This window comes from Mobula hypostoma, chromosome 3 (genome assembly GCF_963921235.1).
Source record: "Mobula hypostoma chromosome 3, sMobHyp1.1, whole genome shotgun sequence".
Classification (NCBI taxonomy): domain Eukaryota; kingdom Metazoa; phylum Chordata; class Chondrichthyes; order Myliobatiformes; family Myliobatidae; genus Mobula; species Mobula hypostoma.
In genome coordinates this window covers 96,752,994-96,778,754 of record NC_086099.1, presented here as the reverse complement: position 1 = coordinate 96,778,754, position 25,761 = coordinate 96,752,994, and the positions used below count along the sequence as shown (strand labels likewise).

General features: G+C 40.7%; 1 protein-coding gene across 2 annotated transcripts in view; it reads left to right on the top strand.

Annotated features, from left to right (window-relative positions):
- LOC134344162 (AF4/FMR2 family member 1-like) overlaps positions 1–17,902 on the top strand; it is a 160,460-nt gene extending 142,558 nt beyond the window's left edge. For both annotated transcript variants that reach the window (XM_063043501.1, XM_063043500.1), the window contains exons 14-21: positions 1,032–1,129; positions 1,236–1,299; positions 4,132–4,268; positions 4,436–4,507; positions 4,602–4,695; positions 5,209–5,252; positions 5,745–5,953; positions 13,852–17,902. In XM_063043501.1, the coding sequence (XP_062899571.1) occupies positions 1,032–1,129; positions 1,236–1,299; positions 4,132–4,268; positions 4,436–4,507; positions 4,602–4,695; positions 5,209–5,252; positions 5,745–5,953; positions 13,852–13,973 (840 nt within the window). In that variant the 3' untranslated portion in view covers positions 13,974–17,902. The remainder of the gene's footprint in view (positions 1–1,031; positions 1,130–1,235; positions 1,300–4,131; positions 4,269–4,435; positions 4,508–4,601; positions 4,696–5,208; positions 5,253–5,744; positions 5,954–13,851) is intronic.
- The last annotated feature ends 7,859 nt before the right edge of the window (positions 17,903–25,761 follow it).

Sequence of the window (25,761 nt, the reverse complement as noted above, 5' to 3'; positions counted from 1 at the left end):
TGTGCTTTAAGTTTGCACACTAATCTCCTGTGTGGGACCTTGTCAAAAGCCTTTTGAAAGTCCAAATATACCACATCCACTGGTTCTCCCCTATCCACTCTACTAGTTACATCCTCAAAAAGTTCTGAGATTCGTCAGACATGATTTTCCTTTCACAAACCCATGCTGACTTTGTCCGATGATTTCACCGCTTTCCAAATGTGCTGTTATCACATCTTTGATAACTGACTGTAGCATTTTCCCCACCACCGATGACAGGCTTACCAATCTACAATTCCCCGGTTTCTCTCTCCCTCCTCTTTTAAAAATCTGGGGTACATTAGCCACCCTCCAATCCTCAGGAACTAATCCAGAATCTAAAGAGTTTTGAAAAATTATCACTAATGCATCCACTATTTCTTGGGCTACTTCCTTAAGCACTCTGGAATGCAGACCATCTGGCCCTGGGGATTTATCTGCCTTTAATCCCTTCAATATCTATATATACACACACTCTGATAATAAAATTTACTTTGAACTTTAATTAGTTAACACGAAGTTGTTGGCGGTTGGAGAAAAGTGTTTTTCTCTACTCCTCTCCCTCCCCCCCCCAACTCCTTTCCTCACAACTTCATGTTTTCTAACTTTTTCAGTTCTGATTAATGAGTTCTCCTATGTACTTCCAAAATTCTGTTTATGTTTGGGATTCCCAGCATCTGTAGTTTATTGCTGCTGGCAGTATAATAACTGCCCTTGACCATGATGTATATTTATATTTCTCAACAGTGGTTAATATTAACAGCTTTGGAAAGTTTTTTTTCTTGACAAATATATTGATGCCATTTATAAAGCTGGTAACATTGCCCCACCTGAGACCTTGTAATTCTGCACAGACATGGAACATGGTAGCCTTTGTCCTTCTGTGGGATTTGTACGATATCGTATGGTTTACTTTCCATTCAGTTGGCTTTAAGCACAATTAATGTTTCTTTGTGCTTCTGCAGTACTTGAAAACTTCAGAATGAACATCTGTAAAACTTTCTTATTTACAGGTGTCTTACCAGGGTTCTGCCAGTAATGTCACTCCAGAACAACTCCTCCCTAATGGAAACTCCAAACCAACAAGGCCTCTACTCAAGTTTGATGACAAGTAATTTAATTTAAATGTGTTGGTTTCCATAGCACCAAAACATGCTATTGTCTATAATCAAACATGCCTACACACATTCTGACCTCCAATACTTTTCTTTATTAAGGCAATATTCAGTAGAGCATCACTTGCAGGAAGCCAAAAAAATAAAGCACAAAGCTGATGTTATGGTAAGTTACTGGTAGTGACATTTTTTTGGGGGTAAACAAACTACACTTGAGCTTTCTTTGATTCTTACCTGAATAATTAGCAAACTTGTCAAACTCAGTAGAACATAGAACATGGACATCTATAGCATGTGACAGGTCCTTCGCCCCACAATGTTGTACCAACCATGTAACCCACTCTAGAAACTGCCCAGAATTTCCCTACCACATAGCCCTCTATTTTTCCAAGCTCCCTGCACCTATCTAAGAGTCTCTTAAAAGACCCTATTGTATCCGGAGTCTGCCATGTAAGAACATGCAAAATTATGCACTTACAAAATGCCTTGCACAACTTTCATTGAACAGCTTCAAACATGTATGTCGGAAGAGCCGTAAAGTGGGTTCACTGGCATCTTCAGCCCCTTTCCTTCTAGTCCCAAAATATCAATTCCCTTCCATTGATACCACCTAACTTGCTGAGTTCCTCCAGCACATGCGTGTTTGACAGGAATGTTATTTGGATTAGAAGTGAATTGCAAAGGGAAGACTTGAAAAGCTGCTGATTTTTTTAAAATATCACAAGCAAGAAAGAGGTTTTAGTCAGAAGATAATTCCACTGGTCAGTGAGATAATTGCAAAAGTAATTAAAGGAATAATGAGGGAATTGTCTTATCAGTGTTCGTTAGATGGAAATTAAACCACAGTCTATGTCACAGAGCCCATAATTTTGCTGAAAAGGCAATTAAATAGTTGTTTTTAAAGAAATGTCTGGGTGGATGGGAAAAGAATGTGAGTAAACTTGGGCAGCTCACAAGAAAAGCACCAGCTCAGAGCTGATGTATGTGACCTAGCTGTTCCTATGTTTCTATGATCAGTTCATCATTGATAATCTTACTATGCTTTTGAAGATAGCTAAGATTTTAAGTAACAGTAGAAATTCAGCATTTTGAGGAATTGAGGAAACTTGGACTACTGAACAGGAATAACTTTTGATGATCTGAAATTCATATGTGGTGGGAAATTGGCCAGGCAGTCTTTGACAGTGCTGAGTTTGAAAATGGCACTGGCAATGAAGACAGTTCCAACAGTAAATGGAGTGAGGTTGGCCAATGGCAGACAGTATTAAGCTTAGAAATGTACTTGGTTTTGGAAAGAATATGGGACTGGGAGCTCATCAGGAAGTTGGGCAGATTATCATTGTTGTGAAGCTCAGTCATGGCTGAGAATAAAACAAATTACTTGTAATGTTTGGAGTGGAGATTAAGGATGGATGCACACTTTTTCATTTTTGTTGCCATTCTATTTCCACCTGCATTAAAGAATGCCCTTCTGGACATGTTTCAATTAACTACTTTTTTTATCCAAACATACCTTTGCTCATTGCGGCCAAAAAGTTCAAAGGTTCAAAGGAACATCTAAACAAGCCTGATGCATTTTGGAAACAAGTGCTGTGGACTGATGAAGTTAAAATAGAACTTTTTGGCCACAATGAACAAAGGTGTGTTTGGAGAAAAAGGTGTGCAGAATTTCATGAAAAGAACACCTCTCCAACTGTTAAGCATGGGGGTGGATCAATCATGCTTTGGGCTTGTGTTGCAGCCCGTGGCACGGGGAACATTTACTGGTTGAGGGAAGAATTAATTCAATTAAATACCAGCAAATTCTGGAAGCAAACATCACACCGTCTGTAAAAAAAGCTGAAGATGAAAAGAGGATGGCTACAACAGGATAATGAACCTAAACACACCTCAAAATCCACAATAGACTACCTCAAGAGGCACAAGCTGAAGATTTTGCCATGGCCCTCACAGTCCCCTGACCTAAACATCATCAAGCATCTGTGGACAGACCTCAAAAGAGTCGTGCCTGCAAGATGGCTCAAGAATCTCACAGAACGAGAAGCCTTTTGCAAGGAAGAATGGGCGAAAATCCCCCAGACAAGCATTGAAAGACTCTTAGCTGGCTACAAAAAGCATTTACAAGCTGTGATACTTGCCAAAGGGGGTGTTACTAAGTACTGCCATGCAGGGTGCCCAAACTTCTGCTTCGGGCCTTTTTCCTTTTTTATTTGAAACTGAAAAAGATGGAAATAAAAATGTTTTCTTGCTTAAGATATTAAAGAAATGTGTCATCTTTAACCTTATGCCTTTTGGAAATCAGTTCATCTTTTACTCACTTAGCTATTCACAGTAACAGAAATTTTGACCGGGGTGCCCAAACTTTTGCTTGCCACTGTATAACCTCCATACTTTTGTCATCAATACCTCTCAAAATGATAATGTTCTATTAACTTTTCTATTTACTTGTTGTCCGACTTACTAGTATTTTGCAAATCTGGCACTAGTTGCTTGGATCCCATTACATGTCAGAGCTCTGTGATTTCTCACTCTTTAAACAATAGACTTTATGTACTTGTCAAATCTGACAATTTCATTTTTCCCACCTTCTCATCCATTTGTCAAATTTTGTCTAATCTATAATCCTTTTTAGGCTCTATAGGCTCCTCACAACTTATTGTCAAGGAGCAGTAATTATGTTTGCACATCCAAGTAAACATATTTGTCTTTATTGTCTTTATTAAACTTACTTTAAAGGCCCACTTAAAAAAAAAACGCAGTTTACAATTTGATCTTTAATGATTAAGTATTTCATATCCTAGGTTCACACAGCAGTCTTTCATCTTTGTTTTTTGTGTTTATCCAAATGCAATTTTGAAGCAAAATAAAGAAAATACTTTTGCATAAAGATTTGATTTTAAGAGAAGAGAGAATTTTTGGCCCATGTGAATAACAAAAATCTCACAGTGGATACATCAAAAGGATTTTAATATCAAGACTATTTTTCCTGTCTATTTAGTTGGACAAAATTGGAAAAGCTTTCAACTACTTGGATGCTGCACTGTCCTTTGTTCAGAGTGGAATAGCAATGGAAAGTGAGGCGCAGCCACCAAAGTCTGCTTACACCATGTTTTCTGAAACTGTGGATCTGATCAAGTAAGTACCCTCGGGTCTGGATTTAATCTTCAAATTAATCTCTTTTAGTCATTAATATCTTAATATAATATGCACAGTGCTAGTTTTATTGTCATACTTTCATCTTCGTGTAGCATTATTTCAACCACAATGATTGACATAACCTTCATTTTATAACTTGCTCACAGGTATATCCTGAAACTAATAAACTACAATGACTCATCAGCAACTCGTGTAGAAAAAATATTTGTAGTATTATGGTATGTAATATCTTGCACTCAATAATGTAATAACATTTCCCAATGTACTTAGCAATAGGAGTAAAATTACTCTTTTTAAATTTGTATTTAACAGTATTCGCTGCCAGTCTCTGCTCTCAATGGCAATGTTCAGATTTAAGAAAGATACTGCATTGAAATACTCAAAGGCCTTAAGTGAACATTTCAAGGTATGCATAGGGTGTGAAGAACATCATTTACCAGTCATTTTCACATCTGAACAGTTCTTTCTCGTGCAGTTTTCCAGTTATACCAGTTAATTTATTTATAATTTTTAAGTCTTTAACCTGATTCCTTTGACCTAATTGGTGCTGGACCATGTAGATGAGGATGGTGATTACCTCAATCACTGTACCAGTTCATGTGTTAAGTTGGGGAGGAGAAAGTGAAGAATGAATATTCATAAATTACTTGCTGTCTCTTCTTTAAAAATGTCCATTTCACTGGAATGGCACCAGGATTGAACTTTGTTGTAAGGGGCCTCTGAGATCCTTTGTCTAAGCTGGGACATGGCGGGGATAGGCATTTGGGCACGCAGTTGGAATGCAGTTGGCATTTGAGAAGCTGTATCCCAATATCAGTTAGTACTTTCAGGAATAGAAGAAAGAAGTGAGAACCAGAATCTAAATTGTTGTGGATCCAAGAACTTTCACAGCAAACTGAGCAATTGTCTTCTATTCCAGAGTTCTTCCAGGACAGCTCAAGCTCCATCTCCTCGTGTTGCCAGGTAATTAGTACCTGTAGCTCTAATCTGTATCCTTTTAGACTAGTACTTTAAAAATTGCATTACCTAAAATAAGTGTTTCATTATTGTCATGTATCCCGACATTTCCTTTAAATCAACTCAAGATTAGTGAGCTAAATTTACTGATTATATCAGCAATGGTGATGCATCAGCTTGGATTTAATCATACACTGGATATATGGAATATGCAATCTGCCATTGACTTGTTAAGTACCAGTAACAAGTATGATTTCCATTTCTATTAACTGTACTACTCTTTGTAGTTGAGCAGTGTAGAAGCAATGTGACATGGCAACTTAATGAACATGTGGTTGTTTATTAACTATACATCTGTACTAATATTTAAAGAAATAGGTACCTGTTGCTTTAAGATGCTTAATAAGAGGATAATTGCCACCTTGATTAAAAACTAATGTTGTATTTTTGGGATGTATGCATATAAGCTCAGCCTTCGTTTAATTTCTTTACATTCAGAAGCACTGGCACACCTTCTCCACTGTCTCAGACGCCATCCCCTGCCAGCTCTGGAGGCTCGCAGACAGGATCTGTCAGTAATGGTGGAAGTGTTGCCGTTCCACACGCCATTCATCAACTGGCATCCACCTACGTCAACATCACCTCCATTTTCCTCCATGGCCATGACTTGTGGGAACAAGCAGATGCACTAGTGAGAAAAAACAAGGGTAAGAAAAAACAACTGAGGGGTAAAGTATATCCTTGTTGCTTGCTCAATAGACTATTTTCTGATATTAATGGTTTATCTTTAAAAGACCATAAGACATCATAGTTTTAGGCCGTTTAGCCCATTGTGTCTGCCCCGCCATTCGATCATGGCTGATTTATTTTCCATCTCAACCTCATTCACCTTCCTTCTCCCATAACCTTTGACACCCTTATTAATCAAGAACCTATAACATTTTCTTTAAAAATATACCCAACAATTTGGTCTCCACAGCCTTTTGTGGCAAAATTTCACCTATAATTTCTAAATTTGTTCTCCATTTAGAAAATAGTCTGTGCTCTTATTCCTCCTAACAAAGTGCAGGACCTTGCACTTCCATATTCCATCTGCTACTTGGCTGCCCATTCCCCTAAGCTGTCCAACCCCTGCAGACTCCCCAAGTCCGCAACACTACCTGACCCTCCATCTATCTTTGTATCATCTGCAAACTTGGCCACAAAGAAATCAATTCCATCATCTAGATCATTAACACATAACATGTAGTGGACCCAACAGCTAACCCTGCGAAACACCACTTGTTACCAACAGCCAACCAGAAGAGGTTCCTTTTATTCCCACTCTCTGGCTTCTACCAATCAGCCAATCTTCTGTCCTTACTATCATTCCTGTAATACCATGATGTCTTGTCTGGCAGCCACGTGTATGACACCTTGTCAAAGGCCTTCTGAAAAATCCAAATAAGCAGCATCCACTGACTCTTCTCTGTCCACCCTGCCTGTTATTTCCTCAAAGAATTCCAACAGATTTGTCAGGCAAGATTTCCCCTTAAGGAAACCATGCTGACTTTGGCTTATTTTAACGTGTTCCTCCAAGTATTCGGAAATCTCCTCCTTAGTGGACTTGAACATCTTGCCAGCTACTGAAGTCAAGCCAACTAGCCTATTATTTCATCAAAGTTGCTGGTGAACGCAGCAGGCCAGGCAGTATCTATAGGAAGAAGTACCTCCGACATTTCGGGCCGAGACCCTTCGTCAGGACTAACTGAAAAAAGAGCTAGTAAGAGATTTGAAAGTGGGAGGGGGAGGGGGAGATCCAAAATGATAGGAGAAGACAGGAGGGGGAGGGATGGAGCCAAGAGCTGGACAGGTAATTGGCAAAAGGGATAGGAGAGAATCATGGGACAGGAGGCCTAGGGAGAAAGAAAGGAGGAGGGGGGAAGCCCAGAGGATGGGCAAGGGGTATAGTGAGAGGGACAGAGGGTGAAAAAGGAGAGAGAAAAAGAATATATATATATATATATATACATATACACACACACACACACACACACACATTAAACAAATAGATAGATAATGGATGAGGTACGAGGAGAAATTTTTCTGAAACTTTTCACTGATTTTAAGTTCCCTGGCCCCCACCGCTTATTTTCACCATGGATGTCCAGTCCCTATATACTTCCATCCCCCACCAGGAAGGTCTCAAAGCTCTTCACTTCTTTTCGGTTTCTAAACCTAACCAGTTCCCCTCTACCACCACTCTGCTCCGTCTAGCGGAATTAGTCCTTACTCTTAATAATTTCTCCTTTGGCTCCTCCCACTTCCTCCAAACTAAAGGTGTAGCCATGGGCACCCATATGGGTCCCAACTATGCCTGCCTTTTTTGTTGGCTTTGTGGAACAACCCATATTCCAAACCTGTACTGGTATCTGTCCCCCACTTTTCCTTCGCTACATCGACGACTGCATTGGCACTGCTTCCTGCACGCATGCTGAGCTCGTTGACTTCATTAACTTTGTCTCCAACTTTCACCCTGCCCTCAAGTTTACCTGGTCCATTTCCGACACCTCCCTCCCCTTTCTAGATCTTTCTGTCTCTATCTCTGGAGACAGCTTACCTACTGATGTGTACTATAAGCCTACGGACTCCCACAGCTATCTGGACTATTCCTCTTCCCACCCTGTCTCTTGCAAAAATGCCATCCCCTTCTCGCAATTCCTCCATCTGCCCCGCATCTGCTCTCAGAATGAGGCTTTTCATTCCAGGACGAAGGAGATGTCCTCCTTTTTTAAAAAAAAAAGGGGCTTCCCTTCCTCCACCATCAACACTGCTCTCAAACGCATCTCTCCCATTTCACGCACATCTGCTCTCACCCCATCCTCCCGCCACCCCACTAGGAATAGGGTTCCCCTTGTCCTCGCCTACCACACCACCAGCCTCCGGGTCCAACATATAATTCTCCGTAACTTCCGTCACCTCCAACGAGATCCCACCACTAAGCACCTTTCCCTGCCCCTCTCTGTCTGCTTTCCGCAGGGATCGCTCCCTACGTGACTCCCTTGTCCATTCGTTTCCCCCCCATCCCTCCCTACCAATCTCCCTCCTGGCACTTATCCTTGTAAGCGGAACAAGTGCTACACATGCCCTTACACTTTCTCCCTTACCACCATTCAGGGCCCTAGACAGTCCTTCCAGGTGAGGCGACACTTTATCTGTGAGTCGGTTGGGGTGATATACTGCATCCAGTGCTCCCGATGCGGCCTTCTATATATTGGCGAGACCCGACGCAGACTGGGAGATGGTTTCGCTGAACACCTACGCTCTGTCTGCCAGAGAAAGCAGTATCTCCCAGTGGCCACACATTTTAATTCCACATCCCATTCCCATTCTGATATGTCTATCCACGGCCTCCTCTACTGTAAAGATGAAGCCACACTCAGGTTGGAGGAACAACACCTCATATTCCGTCTGGGTAGCCTCCAACCTGATGGCATGAACATTGACTTTTCAAACTTCCGTTAATGCCCCACCTCCCCTTCGTACCCCATCTGTTATTTATTTATTTATTTAATATTGTGTGTGTGTGTGTGTGTGTGTGTGTGTGTGTGTGTGTGTGTGTGTGTGTATGTATATATATTTTTTTCTTTCTCTCTCTCTATTTTCTCCCTCTGTCCCTCTCACAATACTACTCGCCCATCCTCTGGGCTCTCCCCCTCCCCCCCGCCTTTCTTTCCTCCTGGGCCTCCTGTCCCATGATCCTCTCATATCTCTTTTGCCAATCAACTGTCCAGCTCTTGGCTTCATCCCTCCCCCTCCTGTCTTCTCCTATCATTTCCGATCTCTCCCCCCCCCCCCCCCATTTTCAAATCTCTTACTGACTAGTAGGGGACAGAGAGTCCAGTGAGATGGAGGAACTGAGGGAAGTACAGGTTAGTAGGGAAGTGGTGTTAGGTAAATTGAAGGGATGAAAGGCAGATAAATCCCCAGGGCCAGATGGCCCTTGCATCCCAGAGAGCTTAAGGAAGTAGCCCAAGAAATAGTGGATGCATTAGAGATAATTTTTCAAAACTCTTTAGATTCTGGACTAGTTCCTGAGGATTGGAGGGTGGCTAATGTACCCCAGCTTTTTAAAAGAGGAGGGAGAGAGAAACCAGGGAATTGTAGACTGGTAAGCCTGTCATCGGTGGTGGGGAAACTGCTAGAGTCAGTTATCAAAGATGTGATAACAGCACATTTGGAAAGCGGTGAAATGATCGGACAAAGTCAGCATGGATTTGTGAAAGGAAAATCATGTCTGACGAATCTCATAGAATTTTTTGAGGATGTAACTAGTAGAGTGGATAGGGGAGAGCCAGTGGATGTGGTATATTTGGATTTTCAAAAGGCTTTTGACAAGGTCCCACACAGGAGATTAGTGTGCAAACTTAAAGCACACGGTATCGGGGGTAAGGTATTGATGTGGATAGAGAATTGGTTGGCAGACAGGAAGCAAAGATTGGGAATAAATGGTACCTTTTCAGAATGGCAGGCAGTGACTAGTGGGGTACCACAAGGCTCAGTGCTGGGACCCCAGTTGTTTACAATATATATTAATGACTTGGATGAGGGAATTAAATGCAGCATCTCCAAGTTTGCGGATGACACGAAGCTGGGCGGCAGTGTTAGCTGTGAGGAGGATGCTAAGAGGATGCAGGGTGACTTGGATAGGTTCGGTGAGTGGGCAAATTCATGGCAGATGCAATTTAATGTGGATAAATGTGAAGTTATCCACTTTGGTGGCAAAAACAGGAAAACAGATTATTATCTAAATGGTGGCCGGTTAGGAAAAGGGGAGGTGCAACGAGACCTGGGTGTCATTATACACCAGTCATTGAAAGTGGGCATGCAGGTACAGCAGGCGGTGAAAAAGGCGAATGGTATGCTGGCATTTATAGCAAGAGGGTTCAAGTACAGGAGCAGGGAGGTACTACTGCAGTTGTACAAGGCCTTGGTGAGACCACACCTGGAGTATTGTGTGCAGTTTTGGTCCCCTAATCTGAGGAAAGACATTCTGATTGAAACATATAAAATCCTAAAGGGATTGGACAGGCTAGGTGCAGGCAGATTGTTCCCGATGTTGGGGAAGTCCAGAACGAGGGGTCACAGTTTGAGGATAGAGGGGAAGCCTTTTAGGACAGAGCTTAGGAAAAACTTCTTCACACAGAGAGTGGTGAATCTGTGGAATTCTCTGCCACAGGAAACAGTTGAGGCCAGTTCATTGGCTATATTTAAGAGGGAGTTAGATATGGCCCTTATGGCTAAAGGGATCGGGGGTATGGAGGGAAGGCTGGTACAGGGTTCTGAGTTGGATGATCAGCCATGATCATACTGAATGGCGGTGCAGGCTCGAAGGGCCGAATGGCCTACTCCTGCACCTATTTTCTATGTTTCTATGTTTCTTTCAGTTAGTTCTGACAAAGGGTCTCGGCCCAAAACGTCGACTGTACCTCTTCCTATAGGTGCTGCCTGACATGCTGTGTTCACCAGCAATGTTTAGTGTGTTGCTTGAAATTGCAGCATCTGCAGATTTCCTCGTGTTAGCCTATTATTTCCTATCTTTTGCCTCCCTCCCTTAAAAAATGGAGTGACATGTGCAATTTTTCCTTTCCTCTGGAACGATTCCAGAATCTAGTGATTCTTGAAAGATCATTATTGATTTGGCCACAATCTTTAAAGATGCTTCCTTCAGAAGCCTGTGGTGTGTTCCATGTGATCCACTTTCCCAGTCTACCTTCAGACTTCGCAGCTTTGCAAGCACCTTCTCCTAAGTAATAGTGATTATATTTACTTATGCTGTCAACACACTTGAATCTCTGGCATGCTGATAGTGTTTTCCACAGTGAAGACAGACACAAAATACTTATTCAGTTCATCCGCTATTTCTTTATCTCCCATTCCTACCTTTCCAGCATTGTTTTCCAGTGGTTTGATGTCCACTCTTGCCTGTCTTTTACTCTTCATATATCTGAAAAAGCTTGTATCTTTTTATATTATTCCCAGTTTACCTTATTTTATCTTTTCTCTCCTTGTTGCTTTTTTTTAGTTGCCTTTTGTTGGTTTTTGAAAGCTTCCCAATCCACTAGCATCCCACTAACTTTTGCTATATTGTATGCCCTCTCTTTTGCTTTTACACTGTGTCAGCAATAATTGAAGCATCCTCCCTTTAGAATGCTGTTTCATTTCGGGTTGACCTTTCCTGTCTCTCCCAAATTATTTCCAGAAATTCCAACCTTTGTTGCTCTACCATCATCTCTGCTAGTGTCCCCTTTAAATCAACTTTGGCCAGCTGCTGTCTCCTGCCTCTGTTGTTCCCTTTACTCAACTGTAATACTGATGCACCTGATTTTAGCTTCTCCTTCTCAAACTGCATGGTGAATTCTATCATATTGTTATCACTGCCTCCTAAGGGATCCTTTACCTTAAGATCCCTAATCAATTCTGGTTCATTGCATAACAGCAGATCCAGAATTATTCTTTCCCTAGTGTGTTCGATGACAAGCGGCTCTAAAAAGCCATCTTATAGGCATTCTACGAATTTGTTCTTTTTGGATCCAACACCCACCTGATTTTCCCAGTCTATCAGCGTATTGAAATCCCCTAAGCCTATCATAACATTGTCCTTTTTAATATGTCTTTCTTATTTCCCAATGTAATTTATACCCCACAACCTGGCTACTGTTCTGAGACCTGTATATAACTCCTAACACGGTCTTTATATCTTTGCAGTTTCTTAACTCTATCCACAAGGATTCTTCATTTTCTGATCGTATGTCACTTCTCTCGAAGGATTTAATAACACCTTCAGCCCTATATTCACCATCCTGTGTTACCTGAAGTTAAATTCTCATTCCTTTTTAAACTCTTTGTCTTATCTTTTGTTCTGGAGATGTCTAGTCTCTCCTGCACTCTCCTTCCCTTTTATTTTAGATTATGAAGACATGCAGTCCTCTTTTATTGTCATTTAATAAGAATCCTCCGGTTTGATATCACAAAACACAGGACAGACCAAGACTGAAAAAACTGACAAAACCACATAATTATAACATATAGTTACAACAGTGCAACAATACCATAACTTGATGAAGAAGTCCATGAGCACAGTAGAAGTTCAAAGTCTCTCAGATGTCCCACATCTCACGCAGACGGGAGAAGGAAGAAAAACTCTCCCTGCCATGCCCGACCACAATCCATCTCTGAGTTATCTGAAAACTTCGAGCCTCCGAATCAGCTCTGCGACACCAAGTACTGAGCGCCATCTCTGTCCGAATGATTCGACCTCAATCTCAGTCGCCAACAGCAGGCAAAGCTGGGGATTTTGAGGCCTACCCTCCGGAAGATTCCCAACCACGCAGTAACGACAGCAGTGAACGTGCGTTTCAGAAATTTCTCCAGATGTTCCTCTGTGCTTTCATGTCCCTCTCCATCAAATCAGAATTGTCCACAGCCCCTATTTAACGGATACGATATCATTTTTCACCGGAGGGCTGTGCACGTGCGGCGCGCTGCTCTCTCCTCCACACCTTTTTAGTGATTCACCAGGACCCTTTTCCAGCATGGTTCAGGTCGAGCCTGGCCCATCGGAACAGTTCCCTTCTTCCCCAATACTGGTACTAATGTCCCATGAATTCAACCAACTTTTCCCACACCAATCTTTGAGCAACACATTTAGCTCTCTGATCTTACTAATGCTGTGGCAATTTGTACGTGGCTCGAATAACAGTCCAGAGATTATTACCTTTTTCTGCATTTTAATTTGATCCCTATTTCCTCAAATCTCTTCAGAAGAACCTCTTGTTCTTCCTACTTCATTGGTACCCACATGGACCACAATAACTGGATCTTCCCTTCCCATTCCAAAATTCTAAACAGGTCAGATTAGATGTCCCAAATCCAGGCAGCCAACAAACAAAACAGTCTTCAGGACTTACGATCCTTGCAACAGAGAATTGTCTGTTCGCTTGACTATACTATCCCCATTTGCCACTACATTTCTCTTCTCTCTCCACTATTGAATTGCTCCCTGAACCATGGTGCAACTAATAAAGTGGAAGAAGAAAGCTATTGATGCAAAAGTTAATTGTCTTATTTTGAAGTGAGACTAGCATATAAATTGAAACAAAAATGAATTATTTGTTACTATTTTGGGAATAATGTCAGTCTTAACATGAGGTAAAAGTACCAACTAAAGTTGGGTATTCAGGCACAGAATCCATTCTCTACAAGCACTGCAAATAACTATTAGTATTTTTGTGTGGTGATGTAATGTTAAAATATGATAGATTGTTCCAGTCTTCATAATTTTCTTTAATTTCACTATTAAAAATATGACTAAAAGAAGAAACCTATTAGTTCAAGTCTGTTTCCATTTATTCATTTACTTGAAGATTACTTATTTTACAGTTTCACTGCGTGTCTGTTTCCGTTTGAAGAACAGAATGAATTTTTTTTATAATTCTATTAAATGTTGAGAACTGTTTTTGCATAAAGCTGCTTTACATAAAGTGGGAATCTCATTACATTGCATTCTAGTCAAGTTAACATGTTTAATGTAAAATCTCTAATGTTATTTTTGTGTGTTTCTTAGAATTCTTTGCAGAGCTGGATGCAGCAGTTGGCCTTTTATCCTTGACCAGCAGCATGACTGAACTTGTACACTACGTCAGACAAGGTTTACACTGGTTGCGTCTAGAAACTAAATTGCTATAACAGGATGCTGAAAATGATTCTGACATCTGCCTATTCAACTTGAGCACCCTAATCTTGACTGTGCAGTGTTTTTAATAAGCAAAAGCAAATTTCAAGATATTTCTGTGCAGCAGAAACTTTAATAATGTAGGTTGGAAATGAAATATGGCAAAAATGAACTGACTGAATGTTCACCCAGTGAGCAAAAGTGCAATTTTTTCTCTTGATCCCTCACATTCAAAATGATGGATGCATAGTATTTGAGATTTCTTTATTGAAGTAACTCAGAAGGATAAAAGGCTGGAAAAGTCCCTCTTGACATGTGTTATGGCTAGGAAATGGCAGTAGCTGTTTCCTCTTATTAGCAGAAGTGCACATATTGTGCATTAACTGCATGAATTCCGAAAAACATTTAGCAGCCAAAGAATGTTGCAGTCTCCAGAACATTGTTGCAGTGATTTCCTGGAACGTCTTTGAACACGCCGCCTAATGGCTGAGGTGCTTCGGGATGGAGGATTATATAAATGTTTAAGTCTTCGACTGTTAATTTTGTTCGCACACTAGGAGCTGTGGAAAAAGAACTTTATTTTCTTTTGTGTGTTTTTTTTCTCTTCTGTAATATTCATACTTACTGCCATTTCTCTCCTATTTATTAGAACCAAGACATTTTATTTTCTGAATGGCCCTGAGTATTGCTAGTAAGGATGTTTAACAAAATGAACTGAAGATAATGGAATTGGGATGAGTGTTGGGGCAGGGCTGGGTGGGAGGGTTTGTGGGGATGTTAATGAGGAAGTAGTATTTGAAGTATCCTATCGGACATTATCTGCTCTTTGGAAAAGTTCAGATCGATGCCTCCTGCATCTCCTCTTAGAAAAAAAGTTATTTTATTGTTCAGAGTGCCTTAGACATTCTACTTTGTATATAAGCAGTTGGTTCTGGCCACAGATGGTGCTGCTTCATGGTATGGATTAAGGAAAAAATGGAAGATGTAATGAAATTCATGAGGCATGAGTACTGTTCAATTTCATATACAAGTCCTTAGTGAGCAATAGTGACAAAAATCATTATTCACCTTTTTATGTTCCCTACATGTCAGACTTGTCCTGTAGAGGGGGGCAGATTATTTGGGAGTGGTATTACCCTTGTGATGATTATCTACCTATCAATTTATTTTTTATAATTGGGAAAAGGAGATTTCTTGTTTTGATCGAATAAAGGGATGTGGGGAACCTTTGAAAAATGTTGCTGCTGTCAAAGATCCTAGTTAAAATAAATTTCCTTTGGTAACTAGGCGTCTTCAAAACAAAACTGAAAACTTACTAGCAATATGTATAGTGTTAAGAGATCATGAACAAACCCAGGCTATTGCCCATCTTCTGTCTTAATGTTGTTAATTAAATTATTCCAGCAGCCTAGGGTACAAACAATGTAGTCAAACTTCAGCAATTTCTGCTCAACATTCTGGCATTTATTAACTTTATTTGAAGTTTGACCTTGCACATATACATTTTGCTGATTGGAATTATTGCAGAAATGATTGAGTCTCTATTAATCATTCCAGTAAACTTTATCAAATTGCAAGCCCCTACAGTGGCTGAATGGGAAATGAAAGAAGAATTTACAGTGTGACAATGGTAGGTTGAGTATAGAAGCCATGTGCTGGCTATGCTTTTGAAAAAAAAACCTGTTACCCTTATCAAGAAATGTAGCAAAATGCACTTTGACTAATAAATAAATTTACTTTCACACTTTCCATCAAGCACAGTTTCTGAAAAACAGACGAGAACATGTTTCAGACCAAGGGAATATAGAAATCTATTTTCCATTCACCTTCTTAAAAAGTGTTTCCAGAAGCTTTTAAAACTTTTTAAGGATTTGGGTCAATTTCCAAGCAATAATTATGATATTTAGAGTTGTTATTTAAAACCTTCTATGGCATCTGTTTATCTAAGTAAGTAGGTTGAGGAGAGCTGGAGGACCTGAACTTTGATTAGCCTCTCATATTGTATTTACTTTTAGCTAGTCTCTGTTAAGTTAGTAATAGGGATGTTTTTTTTTGTTGGCTTTGATGCTTCTATATTAGGAAAGTCCAAATTTCTCATTCTGCTTCTGATTGCTCACCACCATCCAAAGCATATGGCTGTTAGATGAGCACAAGAACTGGTTCATTGTGTTGTTCCTCCTCCCCGCATTGGAATAATCCACCAATACTGTATGTATCAACAACAAGTGAATAATCACAGGGTACTAGTTTCCATAGAATTACAGCCCAGGGAGAGAAGGGGTGGCCAGTAGGGATGAAAAGCTGGAAAAGAGGAACAAGATTATTTGTATGCCATAAATGTACTTGGAATAATTTTGGTTTATATTTTTTCTTTATGTCAAACCCAGTGACTGTGCTTCTGCTATGCAGTCTTTATGCAGCTAATAAAGGCATCCAGAGCGATCGCTCATTATCACTATTTTCTGCAAGTCAATGCATAATTATAGCAAAATGATAGATGTTTGAGGCTTTCCAGTCTGTGACACAGTGAATGTACTGTGGCACAACATCAAACTGTGCATTTTAGTTCGAGTTTGTCTCCTATCACTGAAAACTACTGATATGTTGTGATGCCGCTATTGTCTGTAGTTTCTAACGGCAAGATTCCAAATGATGAAGGCCATTTAGATGTCCTAAGGGCAATTGGTACTCTAGCCATCACTTGAGAAGTGTGATAATTTGGTGAAAAAGCATTTTTTTAATAAAGCCTTCACCACCATCAGGAGTAATGCTGAAGTGAAGAATATAGATACTATTTTATATTTAGTTCCGTTGTCCACCCATCCTCCCCCATAGAGAGATGCTGAATGATTCTAGCATTGAATTGTGCTTTTTAAAAAAAAAAAATTGGTGAAATATAAAGTGGAGAACTACAGAAAAAATAGGCAAGTTTCTATTACCTGAAAGAATAGTGGGTCGTCCAGGCTGGTTATGATTTGAATTTGTACTTCATGCAGGGATTTATTCTTTGGAGAAACTGATGAGATGAAATGAATCAAAATAAGGGATTGTTGTGTGTAATCATGTGTATTTATTGTGCCTTTATTGACCAAGATGGTTTTTCAAATATTTTTTATTTATTTAATATGTTGGATGGCAAGTAAAGTAGGACTTTAATCTAGTTACCCACTTTATCTTTGATCCAATCAACTGTTCTCTAAACACGCCCTTTAGGGAAATGCCAAATTTCTATGAAAGCCTCTCGAGCGCTAGTTGGTACGCTTGTCAAATACACTAACATCTTCATACAATGCCACAGAATACCTTCAGTAATTCTAAATCTTGTTTGTTGCACTTTTCTTTCTATTTAAATAAAAAAACAGTATTTGCAACACTCAGTTTATGGGTTTATATGCTTGTTTAGGTAAAGGAGAATTAACGCAGTATAATAATGTTTGTCCTGACCAAAGTATTGCTATACAATAACTCAGCTCCTTATTTCAGAATGACTTGAGTTCCACATTTTGCAATTTCAAAGATAGTTAATATTTTTTCCGGTATCTGGAGTCTCACCATGTGATCTGGGTTTCTTCAAAAAGTTACACCATATCAATAATTTCAGTTCTGTTGAAATTTGAAATGTTTTTCTTCATTCTCTTTCCACTGCCACAGTTTCTGAAACTTTTTAAGTGGTATGGGTTAATAAATTGGTTTTCTATGAAATATTATAATAATGTTTTCCTTTATAAAGGTTTGGCCAATCAACTGCTTATTTAACAGCAAAAGTGGATGATCATCCTCTGCCGTGAAATGTATGGCTTGAAAGTAAATGTATTATTGGAATACTGGACTATGCTTCCTTTATTGTGTTAATGCAAACTTTACATTCTTTTTTAAACTGGATATTCTGGAAAAAAAATTAACTCAATAAAAGTTAAATTCCAGAAGAACCAAATAATGCAAGTAACCTTTGTATTTTAATCTGTTTCCATAAGAAATATAAACTCTGGGGTTCGCGTGAATACATAGCCACCTCATACAATGCAACATCCCACTGCATATTTGACTGAATTCTAATTTCATTGTGGGAGCAAAAACTGATTCTGTTTTTTTAATTAATTTTTTATGCTTTCTACAATACAGCTACAAAAAACAACCAATGAAATGGAGATTTATACAGTGCGAAACAAACGTGTCCAATATATAATTCATAACAATAAGAAAAAAAACACCCAAAATAAATTCATATAAAATTAGTATCCTCCCCACCCTCCCACTATAAAACCCCAGGCCAGCTATTTCTATGTATAAAAGAAAAATTAGAGCATTCAATCCCACAGAGCTGTAAATATATATTTTTTAAAAAAAAGAAAATATAATGCTGACTACCAAAACTATAATGTAATTCACAACAAAAAACCATAAAACTTACAGGGGGGAAAAAAAGCTGAAAGTAAGGGATTGTAGTACAACAAAAAGGATAAACTTAATCTAAAGAGCAGTTATGAAAGTATTCAAGAAAAGGTCCCCACACCTTATGAAACTTTATGTCCGAATTAAGAAGTGAATACTGAATCTTTTCATTTTCATTTCATTTTAAAATCTTTTTATTGATTATTATTGAAAATCAACAACAAAAATTACATTAAAATAATCAAGTCAACATATCAATATGTATAATAAGAGTTAAACTATCAACCAAGCTAAACAGTATATCAATAATAATAAAAACAAAATGTTAAATGTTTTTTTTTTGGAAAAAAGAAAGAAGGAAAACAGAACCCCTACTAACTAAATAAAAAAAAACAAAACCCTACTAACAAAAAAAAGAGAAAAAAAACCCATTTGGAGCACAAACCCGGAGCTATATGCCATGCAAGCTTCCATTTGAAAAAAAAGACATCAATCTGCCAACCAAATCCATTTACCTAAGAATCAGAAGGGGACCATCTTAATTAACTCAAATCAAATAATAGTCGCGAGCAAAAGAGCGCCACCTTTTCTCAAAGTCAAATCGAGGATCAAGAGTTGGACTTCTGATTTTTTTTCCAAACTAAGACATTGCATCGCCTGAGAGAACCATTGTATCAAAGTGGGAGCAGAAACATCTTTCCATTCTAATAAAATAGCCCTTCTAGCGAATAATGTGACAAATGCAATTACGTGTTGGCCTGATATAGAAATACCATGAATATATTGAGGAATTATACCAAACAAAACTGTCAATTTATTAGGTTGTAAATTAATGTTTAAAGCTTTAGAAATTGTAGAAAAAATGGATTTCCAAAACTGTTTCAACACAGAACACGGCCAAAACGTGTCAATGTAGTTATCTCAGTTTTACATCTATCACACTGACTATTAACATTAGGAAATATTTTTGACAGTCTCTCCTTTGTCAAATAAAAACGATGTACAAACGCATCTCCCCCATTTCATGGACATCTGCTCTCACTCCATCCTCCCGCCACCCCACTAGGAATAAGGTTCCCCTTGTCCTCACCTACCACCCCACCAACCTCTGGGTCCAACATATTATTTTCCATAACTTCTGCCACCTCCAACGGGATCCCACCATCCCAGCACATCTTTCCCTCCCACCCCTCCCCCCACCCCCGGCTTTCTGCAGGGATCGCTCCCTATGCGACTCCCTTGTCCATTCGTCCCCCCCCCCCATCCCTCCCCACTGATCTCCCTCCTGGCACTTATCCTTGTAAACGGAACAAGTGCTACACATGCCCTTACACTTCCTCCCTTACCACCATTCAGGGCCCCAGACAGTCCTTCCAGGTGAGGTGACACTTCACCTGTGAGTTGGCTGGGATGATATACTGCGTCCGGTGCTCCCAATGTGGCCTTCTATATATTGGCGGCACCTGACGCAGACTGGAAGATCGTTTCGCTGAACACCTACACTCTTGTCTGCCAGAGAAAGCAGGATCTCCCAATGGCCACACATTTTAATTCCACGTCCCATTCCCATTCCTATTCTGATATGTCTATCCACGGCCTCTACTGTAAAGATGAAGCCACACTCAGGTTGGAGGAATAACACCTTATATTCCGTCTGGGTGGCCTCCAACCTGATGGCATGAACATTGACTTCTCAAACTTCCGCTAATGCCCCACCTCCCCTTCGTACCCCATCCGTTATTTATTTATATACACATTCTTTTTCTCTCTCTCTCTCCTTTTTCTGCCTCTGTCCCTCTCACTATACCCCTTGCCCATCCTCCGGGTTTCACCCCCCCCCTTTCTTTCTCCCCGGGCCTCCTGTCCCATGATCCTCTCATAACCCTTTTGCCAATTACCTGTCCAGCTCTTGGCTCCATCCCTCCCCCTCCTGTCTTCTATCATTTTGGATCTCCCCCTCCCCCTCCCACTTTCAAATCTCTTACTAGTTCTTCTTTCAGTTAGTCCTGACGAAGGGTCTCGGCCCAAAACATCGACTGTACCTCTTCCTAGAGATGCTGCCTGGCCCGCTGCGTTCACAGCAGCTTTGATGTGTGTTGCTTGAATTTCCAGCATCTGCAGAATTCCTCGTGTTTAATGTACACTTTTAAATTGAATTAGAGAGTGACTGTCGCAAACGAAGAAGAGTTAACCAACTTCAAAATTCGCAACCAATCCTCTGTTATCATGGTCATGTTAAGCTCTCTTTCCCAGTCTTGCTTAATCTTAAGTAAAGGATAATTATCCTGTTGTAATAGTAAATTATAAATTTTCCCAATAAAGCCTTTCACTAAAGGGTTCATTTTTAAAATAATGTCTTATATGAAAAATTACTTAAATATTCTTGTAAGAAATGTCTGACCTGAAGATATTACAAAAAGTGTGAGTATGAGAGAGAATATTTAGTTAGGACATCAATCAGCCTTGAAACAGATCCATAAAGGAATAAATTCCTTTATTCCTCCAAAGAGAAAAGGTAGGATCACTAAGTGAAGTTTTAAATAAATAGTTCTGATAAATTAAACTAAGAAGGTTAATTTTTTTAAGATTAAAAAACTTATGAAACTGGTACCAAATTCGTAATTACTGCTTAATCATAGGATTTATATTTAAAATAGAAACTTTGGCTAGCTGTACAGGTAAAGAAGCTCCTAATAACAAACTTAAGTAAAATTGTTTCACAGCTTTCAATTCCAGATCAACTCTTGGTGGTCGTTCATTTTTATTGGTCCATATAACCAAGAACACCCATAACATATATTAACCGCCCAGTAATACATTCTTAAATTAGGCAAAGCAAGACCTCCATCCTTTTTTTAATTTTTGTTAATGACATTTTTCAATTCTTGGTCTTTTATTATTCCAAACAAAAGATGAAATAATAGAATCAACCTGACCAAAAAACTTCTTAGTTAAAAATAATAGGAATATTTTGAAATACATATAAAAATGTTGGTAAGATCTTTTCAAGGTCTAAGCAGGACATAATATCATTGAGCATGAGTGGGTGGGGCAAAAACTGATTCAGAATGATTTACTTATGATCTCCATCTTAAAGGTTCAGTTATAGGTTCTTTTGAGAGGGGAAAAATACCCTGTAGCATTTCTGTTTTAAACAGCAGGGGAAAATAAATGCAAATTCATGCAAGGGACTTTGTGTTACCATGTGCAGAGGCAGGAGGGCAGATACATCAGTAAAAGTCTTATCAGAAGATTGCAAACGCTGGACAAAATTGTTGTTTAATCACAGTGAGCATCCAGCTGCAAATTTACTAGTCATGGACCCATCCACTACTTTCCAACACCATAAATGGATTCTTCATTTGCCAGTTAATTCTCAAACAGCCTTGTTCCCTTTTCGGATGTGTAGCAAATAATATTCTTGTCAATGGGCCAGAGCTCCCTACCAGCAGTAGTTGCTCACTGTTGACATTATACTTTATACTTTCTTGTCACTAAACAATCGATACTAGAATGTACAATCATCATAACGATATTTGATTCTGTGCTTCCTGTTCCCTGGATTACAAATCATTAGTAAATATTAAAAATTTAAATTATAAATCATAAATAGAAAATAGAAAAGGGAAAATAAGTTAGTGCAAAAAGACCGAGATGCAGGTCCGGATATTTGGAGGGTACGGCCCAGATACGGGTCAGGATCCGTTCAGCAGTCTTATCACAGTTGGAAAGAAGCTGTTCCCAAATCTGGCCGTACAAGTCTTCAAGCTCCTGAGCCTTCTCCCGGAGGGAAGAGGGATGAAAAGTGTGTTGGCTGGGTGGGTCATGTCCTTGATTATCCTGGCAGCACTGCTACGACAGTGTGCAGTGTAAAGTGAGTCCAAGGACGGAAGATTGGTTTGTGTGATGTGCTGCACCGTGTTCACGATCTTCTACAGCTTCTTTTGGTCTTGGACAGGACAACTTCCATACCAGGTTGTGATGCACCCTAGAAGAATGTCTTCTATGGTGCATCTATAAAAATTAGTGAGGGTTTTGGGGGACAGGCCAAATTTCTTTAGTTTTCTCAGGAAGTAAAGGCGCTGGTGGGCCTTCTTGGCAGTAGACTCTGCTTGGTTGGACCAAGTCAGGTCATTTGTGATATTGACCCCGAGGAACTTAAAGCTTTTGACCTGTTCCACTTGCGCACCACCGATGTAAATCGGGTCGTGCGGTCCGCTACTCCTTCTGAAGTCAACAACCAATTCCTTCGTCTTGCTGACGTTGAGGGATAGGTTATTGTCTTCACACCATGCCACCAGGTTCTTAATTTCCTCTCTGTACTTAAACTTATCATTATCCGAAATACGGCCTACAATTGTTGTGTCATCAGCAAACATATATATTGTTCGATGGAAACTTGGCCACACAATCATGGGTGTACAGTGAGTACAGCAGGGGGCTGAGTACACAGCCTTGTGGGCCACCGGTGCTCAGAGTGATTGTAGAGGAGAGCTTGTCCCCTATTTTTACAGCCTGGGTCCTGTCTGTGAGGAAGTTGAAGATCCAGCTGCAGATCTAAGTGCTAAGGCCCAGGTTCCGGAGCTTAGGAATCAGTTTATTTGGAATGATGGTATTAAAGGCAGAGCTGTAGTCAATGAAGAGGAGCCTTATGTATGCATCCTTATTCTCCAGGTGTTCTAAGGAGGAATGTAGGGCCAGAGAGATGACATCTGACGTTGACCTGTTGCTCCGGCAGGCGAATTGCACAGGTGTTTATTTTGCTAGAATCTTGGGTGTAAAAGTACTGACCAAAATTATCCCCATCCTAACTGTCAAGATGTGAAGCAGCAGCGGGAGCTGCAGAACTTTTTTGAACAGAATGACTACCTTTTGAGTGAGATGGAACAAGACCTAACCTCCAAAATAATGGAAGAACACTTCAGACCTGGAATACTCAAATTCAAAGTTTAAGTGTATCCATTTTAGCAATTAATCTTCGAAGGGAAGAACTCCTTGATTTTAAATCACAACCAAGAGAAAATTTGCAGATGCTGGAAATCTGAGTAACACAAACAAGATGCTGGAGGAACTCAGTAGACCAGGCAGCATCTATGGAAATGAGTAAACAGTTGAGGTTTAAAACTGAAACCCTTCAGCAGGACTGGAGGGAAAAAAAGCTGAGTAATTTTAAGAGGTGGGTGGAGGGGGGAGAGAGAAAGACAAGATGATGGGTGAAACTGGGAGGGGGAGGAATGAAGTAAGGAGCTTCGCCAGCTGCCACTGGAACCCCAATCTCCCTTTCCCCTGACATCACTCTGCAATCCCATCTCTCTCAGGTCCCACCACCAGCTCTTGGGCCCTCAGAGACTCCATCTTCCTCTCATTCCACCATCCCTGAACACTCCAACCTTACTGACTCTGGAGATCTCCCATCCACTGCCACCAACCTCAAGTTCCCGCTCCCCGTACCTTCTGTTTCAACCTCCTACCCAAAATCCACAAGCCTGTTTGTCCAGGTAGACCAATTGTTCAGCTTGTTCCTGCCCCCACTGAGCTAGTATAGGCATACATCGACTCTGCTTTATCTCTTCTTCCCCCCCCCCCCATTCAGTTCCTTCCTACCTCCATCCATGATACTTAATACGATCTTGATCTTTCCGGTGATTTCAAGTTCCCTGACCCCAAGCATCTTAATTTTACCATGGATGTCCAGTCCCTATACACCATTTCCCCTACCAGGAAGGCCTCAAAGCTCTTTTTTCTCTCTGGACCCCAGACCTAACCAGTTCCCCTCCACCACCACTCTCCTCCATCTGGCGAACTTGTCCTCACTCTAAATAGTTTCTCCTTTGGCTTCTCCCATTTCCTTTAAACAAAAAGGGGTAGCCATGGGCACTCACATGGGTCTCAGCTATGCCTGCCTGTTTATCAGCTACATGGAGCAGTCTATGTTCCAGGCCTACACTGGTGACTGTCCTGCACTTTTCCTACGCTACATCAATGACCGCATTGGCGCTGCTTCCTGCACCCGTGCTGAACTCGTCGATTTCATCCACTTTGCCTCCAACTTCCACCCTGCCCTTAAAAGCACCTAGTCCATTTCCAACATTTCCCTTCCCTTTCTCAATCTCACTGTTCTATCTCCGGAGACAGCTTATCCACTGATGTCTATTACAAACCCACAGACTCTCACAGCTACCTGGACTGTACCTCGTTCCACCCTGATACCTGTAAAAATGGCACCCCCTTCTCTCAATTCCTGAATTTCTGCTGCAACTGCTCTCAGGATGAGGCTTTTCATTCTAGAACAAAGGAGATGTCCCCTTTTTCAAAGAACGGAGCTTCTCTTCCTCTACCATCAACGCTGCCCTCAACCACATCTCTTCCATTTCACACACGTCTGCTCTTACCCCATCTTCCTGCCAACCTACCAGGGTAAATAGTTGATGTTTAAAACTGACACCCTTCAGCAGGACTGGAGGGAAAAAAAGCTGAGTAATTCCCCGTGTCCTCACCTACCATCCAACCAGTCTCCACGTCCGGCACATAATTCTCCAGAACTTCCACCATCTCCAACGGAATTCCACCACCAAGCACATTTTCCCCCACACTTTCTTCTTTCCCTATGCAAATCCCTTGTCAATTCGTCCCTTCCCACTGATCTCCCTCCTGGCACTTATCCTTGCAAGTGGAACAAGTGCTACACCTGCCCCTACACCTCCTTCCTCACTACCATTCAGGGCGTCAAACAGTTCTTCCAGGTGAGGCGACACTTCACCTGTGAGTCTGTTGGGGTCATTTACTGTGTTTGGTGCTCCTGGTGTGGCCTCCTGTAGATCAGTGAGACCCGACATAGATTGGGAGACCTCTTCACTGAGCATCTACGCTCTGTCTGCCAGAACTTGCGGGATCTCCCAGTAGCCGCCCATTTTAATTCCACTTCCCATTCCCATTCCATTATGTCTATCATGGCCGCCTCCACTGTCATGATGAGGCCACATTCAGGTTGGAGGATCAACACCTCGTATTCTGTTTGGGGTAGCTTCCAACCTGACAGCATGAAAATGGATTTCTCAAACTTTCAGTAAATTCTCCCCCCCACCCCTTCATTTCCCATCCCCTTATCCCTCTCTCATGTTATCTCCTTGCCCACCCATTGCCTCCCCCGGTGCTTCCCCCCCCCCACCTTTTTCTTTCTTCCATGGCCTTCTGTCTCTTTCACCAATCAACTTCCCAGCTCTTTACTTCATCCCTCCCTCCCCCTCCAGGTTTCACCTGTCACCTGGTGTTTCTCCTCCCCTCCTCCCCCCACCTTTTAAATCTGCTCAGCTTTTTTTTCTCCAGTCCTGCCAAAGGGTTTCGGCCCGAAAGGTTGACTGTGCTTTTTTCCATAGATGCTGCCTGGCCTGCTGAATTCCTTCAGCATTT